Here is a 10,254-nt window from a genome sequence, read left to right on the forward strand (position 1 = left end):
TTCAGTAACTTCATTCAGTAGTTTGCCTTAGTGCATCCTAAATATTTATCAGACAACAACTTCTAAGATGCTGCGTGACGACGGTTATGCAACATTCTGAAGTGTGTTCTCCATCTGAGAGCAGGGCGGATGAGAGGCTAACTCAGGCTACATCCTCCTCTACTCCCACCCTGCATACCCGAGGCTGCAGCTGGGGTAAGGAGGGTGGGGTGCGGGTGGGGTTTCCACAGCTAATTCTGGTGCAATTAAACAGGCCAGTCAGGAGTCATTGTAATACGATAAACCAAGACTGTCCAATAGATGAGAAGCCAGCATTGAGAGGATTCCAGTTTAGGTTTAAGGTAACAATGTCCATTCTCTATTGTCATAATGTGATTTAAGCAGTCTCGACACCGAATGTCAAATAATTAGGCCAGCACCCTACTACACTTTGCAATTGTACTGAGATTTCTGTCATGCTGGTAGTCTTCCTGTCATAGCTGTCAGGTTGGGTACTATAACAGAAAAAACAGGTACAATCATTGCTCAGGACACCTGTCATAACACCTGCCTCCCAGCAGATCAACTAAGGTCTCGCAGGTGACATTTTTTCATAATGACAAGACATTATTAAAAGTTAATGACACTGGTATTAACACACAGGAAAATGTTTTTCTGCATGTTTCAGTTGCCCAGAGTGCGGTCCAGGCAAGAGCCAGCGACCGCCACATCAGGCACCATGATGGAGGGGGGCATGCAGCTGCTCAACCGCGACGGCCACAGCATCTCGCACAACTCGAAGCGCCACTACCACGACTCCTTCGTGTCCATGAACAGGATGCGACAGCGTGGCCTGCTGTGTGACATTGTGCTCCATGTCTCCAACAAAGAAATCAAGGCGCACAAAGTGGTGCTGGCATCCTGCAGCCCCTACTTCCACGCAATGTTTACCAGTAAGTTCAGTCCACACACACACACACACACACGGTCTTTGCTTTGCTTTATCCCCAAAATCCATGAAGCCCAGCATGTTGCATGCCTCAGACCCGTTAAGCTCTGACATCAAACATGCTGCAAACGTGCATCATTTTGCTCTGTTGCTCAGAGTTTGATAACACAGCACCTCGCGTGTGCAGTGAATGCCACCTCATCCATTCAGCAGCATCATCGCTTCCTTTCCCCTCTTCCTGTCTGGGGCACTGAGGTGTGTGTGTGTGTGTCTCACATTTCCTCCCAACACTAGACCTTTTGTGAGGGTACAATGTGTCTCCAGACACTCAGTTGTCTGGCTTTTAGTCTCAGCTGCAAGGCTTCCTCTCGTCTGACCAAGTCACTAATTGGCCCATTTTAACAGAATCTTTCATGATCATCCAAACAGCAGCATCGCAGCTCCCCTTCAGATATTGTGTTTAACAATGTTTAAGTCAAGACTGATGTTGCCTGACGCATAAAAGAATGATCGCAGTCACTTCGACACAGTGAGGCATACTGGTTATAATTCATTGGAAAAATGTAACGGCCCTATTTCTGTACGGTCATGCAGATGAGATGTCGGAGAGTCGGCAGACCCACGTGACCCTTCATGACATCGACTGTCAGGCTTTGGAGCAGCTGGTCCAGTACGCCTACACAGCAGAGATTGTGGTCGGGGAAGGCAACGTGCAGGTAGAAGACTTCAGATTTATTGACTAAATTAGACTTGTATTTTGACCCTAATTCATCAAACTGACTCAGTGTATTTCCACCTGTAATTGCACTCTTTCTAGACGTTGCTCCCGGCAGCCAGCCTGCTGCAGCTCAACGGGGTGCGGGACGCCTGCTGTAAGTTCCTCCTCAGCCAGCTGGACCCCTCCAACTGCCTGGGCATCCGGGGCTTCGCTGACACGCACTCCTGCAGCGACCTGCTCAAGTCAGCACACAAGTATGTCCTGCAGCACTTTGTGGAGGTGTCCAAGACAGAGGAGTTCATGCTGCTGCCACTTAAACAGGTAAGGGCGAAGCTTTCTCTGTCTCCTGCTGTGTGTGAATGAAGTAGTTGTAATGGTGGCATATTCAGAGTGGGGAAAAGTTGTTGGTAGATCCATATAGTAGTAATTGCTCCCTCAGTTTGCCAGTCATTTGCTTAATTGATTTAGCAGTGTTGTTATATAATATGGTTGTACTGACAGCCTCTTAGTGTGAATGTACATTGCGCAGGGTGTTCCTAAAAATTAGAAACTATGCCGTCAGGTGTGGGATGGGTTTGTGCTGATGTCTAAATAAATAAGAGAACTGCATCATCTTTGATGTTGAATTGTGTTTCAAACAAATGCCTTGTCAGGTGGCAAAGAATAAAGTTAAAATGAAAATAAGCCATCTTTCACACCTCTATAGGGAACAATCCCCTCATGAGAGTAAAACGCTAAGCTTCAGTTTCTGTCCGTGGCCTTCAAAGCCCTGAGACTGAATCTGCATTGGGAGTGTGAATGGAGTGTTCATTAAAACAGTCAAAGTTAAGTTGCATAAAGGCACATTAAAAATAAACCATTTTCTTTCCCTGATTTCGATGTCGATTGCCTTTGGCTCATCGTCCCATTAGATCTGCAGCTGTTCTGTGTCTGTAGTAAATCTGCATCAGATCTCGATTTATGTACTGGACGCTCGAAAGGACTCTGAGCTCACAGAGATGTGAATTATGTCCCATATTTATGTCCATGTTCTGCGAAGGAAGTGGCAAGGCATGGCAAGGTTGTGACTAGTCTGATTTGGTGATGCTTCTCCGACGTAGCATCACATGCATGACATTGTAAAGACAACAAAGGATGGATGCATCCTAATTATTGTGTCGTGGTCTCAATCATCTTGATGCAGCCAAAACCCATTCATACATCCCTCATTCCTGCTGCCATACTACAAGGACGGTTATTACACAATCCCCTCCACATACACACAATCGTTCGTCTGAGTTCATGTGATGCAGTACATGCAGAGGTAACTCCTTTACCTCTGCATGTACTGCATCACATAACTGCGGGGCGGGGCAGTAGCAGTGGCAGTATTTTCCTGTGTGACTGTGGATGAGGGCAGGCCGTTCCTGGGAGGCTGCTAACTGTTGCGCTGATCTGGCCAGGCTAGACAGCTGCAGCAGCTGGCTGCTCAGGCCCCACCCAGCCCTGCCAGCTTTGGGTTCATCTGGGAACAGTGCCAGCCAGCCACTCAGACTGCAGCACTCGGTGTGCTACACACATACACGTAGCGGTAGCAGTAACTTAAATATATCACTGACCACTAGTACACACACACTGACCGTAATATAACACACAGGCATTGTTGTGTTTTGCCTTATTTTGAATTGAGGGATTCTGTTTGATGAGTGTCATTTTGATACGACGCGGACTAAACAGAGCGCTGCCTTTCCCTCTCAAATATCAGTCTGGATAAAGTACAGCAAATGAGAGGAGAGAGAAGAGATGCAACAGTTCATCAGACAAAGTCAGGTACAATGTGCAGTAACGAATGCTGCCCTTGGCCAACACTATTTACTTCCTGTGTGTCAATAGGTTTTTGGGTCAGGGAGCTTTTAATGTCACTGTTCCCTTTTCTTTAAAAAGAAAATTCTGCTTGTGCTTTTCTGAAGTTCACAGTTGAATTAAAGGCACTGGGAGTTTGAATTTGGGGACGTTGCTTTTGTAAAAGATTATATAAAATGTCTCTGCCCATCTGCTTTGTCTTGTCCATCCAGGTCCTGGATTTGATCTCCAGTGACAATCTCAACGTGCCATCTGAAGAGGAAGTGTACCGGGCTGTGTTGAGCTGGGTGAAACATGATATAGATGGACGAAGGCAACATGTACCCTGGGTAAGGCTTTCTTACTTACATTACATTACAGTCATTTAGCAGACGCTTTTATCCAAAGCAACTTACAAGAAGTGTATTCAACATCGGTATTCAAGAGAACTACTAGTCACCAGAAGTCATAAGTGCATCTCCCTTGCTAAACAAGTATCTAAGAGCATAAACCAGGGCAAACGTACAGTGCAGAAACAAACATACAATAAGTGCAACGAGCAAACCCGCAATACAATAAGTGCAACGAACTAATACGATTACAATAAGTGCAATAAGCTAATACTAATAAAATAAGTGCTAAGTGGAAGGGTCAGGGTAGCACTTCTTGAAGAGGTGAGTTTTCAGCCTGCGCCGAAAGATGGGCAGCGACTCCGCTGTCCTAACGTCAGTGGGGAGTTCATTCCACCATTGTGGGGCCAGGACAGAAAACAGCCGTGACCGGGTCGATCGGCCGCAGGGACCTCTGAGCGACGGGGGAACCAGTCGCCCTGATGCAGCAGAGCGAAGTGGTCGGGCGGGGGTGTAGGGCTTGACCATGGCCTGGAGATAGGAAGGAGCTGTACCTTTCACTGCCCTGTAGGCTAGCACCAGAGTCTTAAACTGGATGCGAGCTCTTACAGGTAGCCAGTGTAGAGAACGGAGAAGGGAAGTTTTGTGGGAGAACTTGGGGCGCTCGAACACCAGACGAGCTGCAGCTTTCTGGACAAGCTCCAGCGGTCTGATGGCCGACGCCGTGGCTTCCTATATTAATTTTACCGTACTCTGGATAAAAAACTCCTCTCATCACATATCCTCCTTTCCCTTCTCCTGCCCCTGTTAGCTGATGAAGTGCGTGCGGCTGCCACTGCTGAGGCGAGACTTTCTGATGAGCAACGTGGATACAGAGCTGCTGGTGCGACACCACTCGGAGTGCAAGGACCTTCTGATCGAGGCTCTCAAGTACCACCTGATGCCCGAGCAGAGGGGAGTCCTCAGCAACAGCCGGACGCGTCTGCGACGCTGTGAGGGTGCAAGCCCTGTGCTCTTCGCCGTTGGTCAGTGTGCCCCCGAAGGTACCCAGTAGGGTACACCTAGGCCACACTTTGGGATTTTTGTAGCACTGTCATTTAATGGCTTAAATAGTTTCTAGATCTTAAGAATATAATGTGCAGATACCTTGGCCTCTACCTGTATTTTCTCTTTTCTTATTTTGCTGTGTACAGGACATGCCTAGGCATCAGCAAAGAGCTTTTGGGCCCCATGTGGGGGTGTAACCCGTTCAGGTGTTCAAAACATGCCCCTCGGTGTCTGATACCGAGGCACAAGGCACACTTTAGCATCTGTATGATACAAAACGGCTGAGAGCAGGTTGTTACATCGCTGTGTTTTTATGTGCATGTGCTCCAGTGTTCCCCCTGCTCCTCTCTCTCTTCTCTGCTGTGGGCATAATGCTGCTGTCATCTTTTCTCAAACTGTCACTGTATTCTGACAGTAGTACATGAGACAGATAATCTGTGAATAAATCAGGTTCCTCTGGCTCTTGTTGGTGCTTCTAATGGCATTTGCAAGATTCTACCGCGGCCAAAGGAAACCAACCAATCAGAACCAAGGAGTCTCTACACAGTGACAATCCCCACCTGTGAGACTTTATTGTACTGTTTAGCTGTAAAATGAGAATGTTTGCTTCAGGCGGTGCTACGTTCTGGCTTGACTATATTCTATATTCTATATTCTAAATTCAAATATATATTTAAATAAATATTCGATCATGAAAAAAAGCTGCACTTCGCAAGTCACACATGTCACTTTCATTAATTTAAAATGAAATGTAAAGTTGAATTAAGCTAAAATCATCCCAAAACGTAGCAACTTGGAAAAATCCTCTGAACTGATGGCATACATTGGCCAAAATTCTTATGTTCCTTTATAATAATAGATTTTCTTATTTACTTTACTGCTTGACGTCAAAGCATTGTTTTTCACCATATTGTGTGTGTGTGTGTGTCTGCAGGTGGCGGCAGCTTGTTTGCCATCCACGGAGACTGCGAGGCGTATGACACCAGGACGGATCGCTGGCACATGGTGGCTTCCATGTCCACTCGGCGGGCACGGGTGGGCGTGGCAGCCATTGGGAACAGACTTTATGCCGTTGGAGGGTGAGTGTAAGAACCACAGCATTGACCTTTTGATCTAGTTAAAAAACTAGTTAACTAGATAAATAACGAGTTAACCCACCATCTCTTCTCAAACACTACATTGTATGATGTGAACTAAACCTGATTATAAAAAGGAAGCTTTGGCAGGTGTAAAATGTGGATGATTTACATGGAAAATAATGAACGGCTTCATCCTTTTTGCTCCTGATGAGCTGTTATAAATGCCTCTTTAACTTGTCTCGGACGGACATGGATGTAAACTGCAACATGACTAGTTTTCAGAGAATTTAAGGCAACATGCTTCCACGTCAAGCATCAAAAAGCTGCTTCTGATTAATTCATATCCACGCCTCCTCAGGTATGATGGCACCTCAGACCTCGCAACCGTGGAGTCCTACGACCCCATCACTAACTCGTGGCAACCAGAGGTTTCTATGGGCACACGGAGGAGCTGCTTGGGTGTAGCCGTCCTGCATGGCCTGCTGTACGCTGCTGGTGGTTATGATGGAGCCTCCTGCCTCAATAGGTACGGGCACTTTTTGGTGATGAATGCTAAACATCTAGATACTTTTAAGCTACATTTGCTACATTCTTGGATCTTCTGTTGATGTTTTTTGTAGTCTTGATGTTGTCTTCTAAAGACAGTTTCTCTAAATAAGGCAGCCTTTCAACATCATTACTATGAGTACAAGCAAGTCTTTCTCTTCTCTTTCAGTGCGGAGCGTTACGACCCTCTGACCAGTACATGGACCTCGATTGCTGCCATGAGCACCCGAAGGAGATATGTCCGAGTAGCGACTCTGGGTAGGAACTTGCCAAAAAACATAATATCGTGAACATGCTGTTCTACTGTATGTTTATGTTTCACTGTTTGCCTTTTAATGTTTGAAATCAAGAGGGACGTACCATCTTGGTATTCGACTGCTAATATTTACATTCTGAGTGTTTACTCCCTTCTCCCCTCCAGATGGCAGCTTGTACGCAGTGGGAGGTTATGACAGCTCCTCACATCTCGCAACAGTGGAGAAATATGACCCCCAGGTAAACGGCATGCTGTTCAATTTATCATCAAAGTAACTTGTCTGTTGTCAGGATTAACTGAATGTGGAGATAAAAACATACACTACGGATGTATCTATGACCCTGTGACCAATGCTCGGTCTCTTTATGTGACGAACAGAGCAACACATGGACGGCTATTGCCAACATGCTGAGTCGGCGCAGCAGTGCCGGGGTGGCCGTGCTGGACGGCATGCTGTATGTCGCAGGGGGCAACGACGGCACCAGCTGCCTGAACTCTGTGGAGCGGTTCAACCCCAAGGCCAACACCTGGGAGGGAGTGGCCCCCATGAACATACGCAGGTTAGCGGGCACCCAGAATTCATACAAAACACAATAGTCAAGTTCAGGTCCAGGGACCAAAGATGTCTTTCGAAGCAGGTATAGTATGTTAAGGAAAGAAGTGGAATCAACTCTTCAAACCGTGAACAATGTGACAAATCCAAAATGTGTAGCTAACGGTGCTAACAGGGCAAACAAAGTAATAAAATGAGACTCCTCAGCCGTCAGGAGGACCTGGTTCTACTATTCCAACTGCACAAGTTAAACTCACAGTAATTAAAAGCTGAAATGCATTGGCCTCGGATGCACTCAACATTTTTGTCTGGGGCCTGCCCACCTTTTATCCTTCTGGTCAGGCCCGGTCTGTTTCTAAAAATACTGTGGTACTCCCAGTTTTGCCTTAAACTAAGTAGAAGACAAAATCCCTTTTGAAAAGCTAACGAACAAGCTGTCTGTGTTGAGCTTGTAACAGAAGGTACCCCTGCTGTGATGATTTAGCTCTGTGGAAAATCTTTACTCTTCAAGGCGTACGATCTGGGGCATTTGGATGTCTTCCTTACTGCCTAAACCTTCTTACGGCATAAACATCAAATGACCTATTTTACAAAACAGTCGGCTCTTTCTTATTTCTTAGAAGAGGAAACTTGTCCTACGGGTGATCATCAAAGCACACACTCGCAGCATTTTACTGATATAAGATCTGCATCAGAGATGGGGTGATTTACAGATGTAGCAGTCTTGCATTTGAGGACACATCAGCAGATTCACTTATTCCCCAGGCTCTTGACACACACACACACACACACACACTCTGAGACACGTTGTGTGTGAGTCAGTATCCTGTAGGAGCGGGGAAACCTGACAACAAGGGACTATGCAGCCCCATGAATAACCCATGTGTTAATCAGCTGTGTGGCTTTGAGTGCTTTTCTTATCCAGTTGCTGAGAGACTCCATTTGCACAGTCCAAAATCGTATTGACCACTGATCTATCACTCTTCAGTTTTACACGTGCCAATGTGAAAATATTGTAGAATAATTGTCTTGGCCAAAATAATCTCACTATATTGTGATATGACTGTAGCATGTAAAAACTTATTTCACTTAGATGGCAGAAAAAGATCTGTTGTGTCTTTTTATTGTCCCAACAAACCATTACCTTTTCCACTGGTCCTCTGCTAAGATTAATAATTAAGGGAAGTATTGTTGGCACTTCCTGGTTTCCTCAAACTGTGTGGCACAGAAGGAACTCACCATTGTGTCCACTATTAGTTAATACGATAATAATGAAGCTTCAGTATTTTCTAAATTCTAAAATATCAGTTATTGTCCCATCTGTGCATCTCGTAATCAAGTCATCTTTCAATTTTTCGACACAATCACTGATTATGTTCATGCACTGGTCTTGTATTTTGTGAATGTAATACAAAGCCTACACTGCACCCGCTCTAAATTAACAGGTGATGGCTTCTATCAGCAGTCTGTAATAAATGCATGGGAGATAATTATTCACTCCTGATAAGTGGCTCCATAAAGTAATTCGAACATGGCACATGCAAAAATATAGCTCTACAAAACACGGTGAAGATATATATTGAATTCGATTATTTCCTCTTTCCAGGAGCACCCATGACCTGGTGTCAATGGATGGCTGGTTATACGCGGTGGGAGGTAACGATGGCAGCTCCAGCCTCAACTCCATCGAGAAGTACAACCCACGCAGCAACAAATGGGTCGCGGCCTCCTGCATGTTCACACGGCGTAGCAGTGTGGGCGTGGCTGTCTTGGAGCTGCTGAACTTCCCACCACCCTCCTCACCCACCCTCTCGGTTTCCTCCACCAGCCTTTGACACGGGGTCACCGCTTGGCTGACTTCAGCCTCTGCTGCTCCAGCCCAGACTGGCTCTGGGAAGAAACGCAACTGCTCGGTTTGAGACTGGGAGGAGGACGAGAGTGGACAGGTAAATGGATGGAGGGGGGAGAAGAGAAAGAGGGAAGATGAGAATAAGGCTCCTGTGGTCATTAATATACAGTACCCTCCAAAATTAGTGGCACTCGTGGTAAAGGTTGGCCAACCATGGTTTACAAGAAAAAAAACATAATAAAAACATTAAAAAAAATATTCCACAGGTAACTATTAATTATCATGAACAGTTAAGGGACAACTTATGATTCCTGAATGATCCACCACAAGATATTACATTTAGTTTTTTTATGGTCACACCAATCTGGCTGCACTTTACGAAGTTTTCCATTAATTCTGGACTGCACTGTATCTGGTCTGGACGCCTGAAACTCCACCATACGGATGCCAGCTCCCACTCTCTTCAAGAGTCTAAAGATGTGCCTGGATGTGTTAACATGTCCTCGAGCTCCCGTTTTTTCTCTCTCACCACTCCAGTGTTTGACACTCATCGTGAAACATGGTGGACACTTCTGTCATGTGTGATGTAAATGTTTTTGGTTTGATGTTGTTGTCCTCTGCAATACTTTTATTTTGATGGCAAGATTTTTTGCAATAATGTAAAAAAAAAAAAAGAAGAAGAAGAGAGAAACTGAATGACTTTACTTTTGGAATGTAGCTTTTGACTCAGTATACCATGCATGTTTACGGATTGGCATTGACTCCGAACAGGAGGATAAAATGTAGTGCCGCTGTGCCACACTAGGTGGCAGTAACAGGCAATGTTATAAACCCTTCCCTCACTGCAGGACAGCATGGACACAGACAACAGAGAGACGTCAGCCCCTCAGAACTGTATATGAGTTTGATCCTTTTTTTATATATAAAATAGAGAAGAATTGTGTTTAACTATATGTATTTATAAAAAAAATTATAAATTCTAATATATTCTGTTTTAAAGGGAGGAAACAGATCAGACCTATGCCTATTTAAGAGTGTTTTTAATATATTTATTTAGGTGTGTGATGTGCATATCGTCAATTGAAATGACAAAGAGAATGTCTAAGG

At 45.1% G+C, this 10,254-nt stretch overlaps 1 protein-coding gene across 1 annotated transcript; it reads left to right on the forward strand.

Annotated features, from left to right (window-relative positions):
• Positions 1 to 703: 703 nt before the first annotated feature.
• On the forward strand, positions 704 to 9,589 carry klhl17 (kelch-like family member 17). Its single transcript, XM_079174341.1, has 11 exons — positions 704 to 932; positions 1,523 to 1,644; positions 1,746 to 1,967; positions 3,701 to 3,817; positions 4,629 to 4,842; positions 5,799 to 5,943; positions 6,302 to 6,469; positions 6,659 to 6,747; positions 6,911 to 6,984; positions 7,124 to 7,305; positions 8,905 to 9,589. The coding sequence occupies exons 1-11, from the start codon at positions 719 to 721 to the stop codon at positions 9,131 to 9,133; spliced, it is 1,776 nt and encodes a 591-aa protein (XP_079030467.1). The 5' UTR covers positions 704 to 718; the 3' UTR covers positions 9,134 to 9,589.
• Positions 9,590 to 10,254: the final 665 nt, after the last annotated feature.

Source organism: Pholis gunnellus (assembly GCF_910591455.1).
Source record: "Pholis gunnellus genome assembly, chromosome: 2".
In the NCBI taxonomy this organism is placed as follows: domain Eukaryota; kingdom Metazoa; phylum Chordata; class Actinopteri; order Perciformes; family Pholidae; genus Pholis; species Pholis gunnellus.

Excerpts from the sequence above, each read along its gene's own strand:
- klhl17 (XM_079174341.1), top strand. The coding sequence starts at position 719 with ATGATGGAGGGGGGCATGCAGCTGCTCAACCGCGACGGCCACAGCATC. Across the intron at positions 6,470-6,658 it reads GGAGCCTCCTGCCTCAATAG|TGCGGAGCGTTACGACCCTC; the intron begins GTACGGGCACTT and ends CTTCTCTTTCAG. Across the intron at positions 6,748-6,910 it reads TGTCCGAGTAGCGACTCTGG|ATGGCAGCTTGTACGCAGTG; the intron begins GTAGGAACTTGC and ends TCTCCCCTCCAG.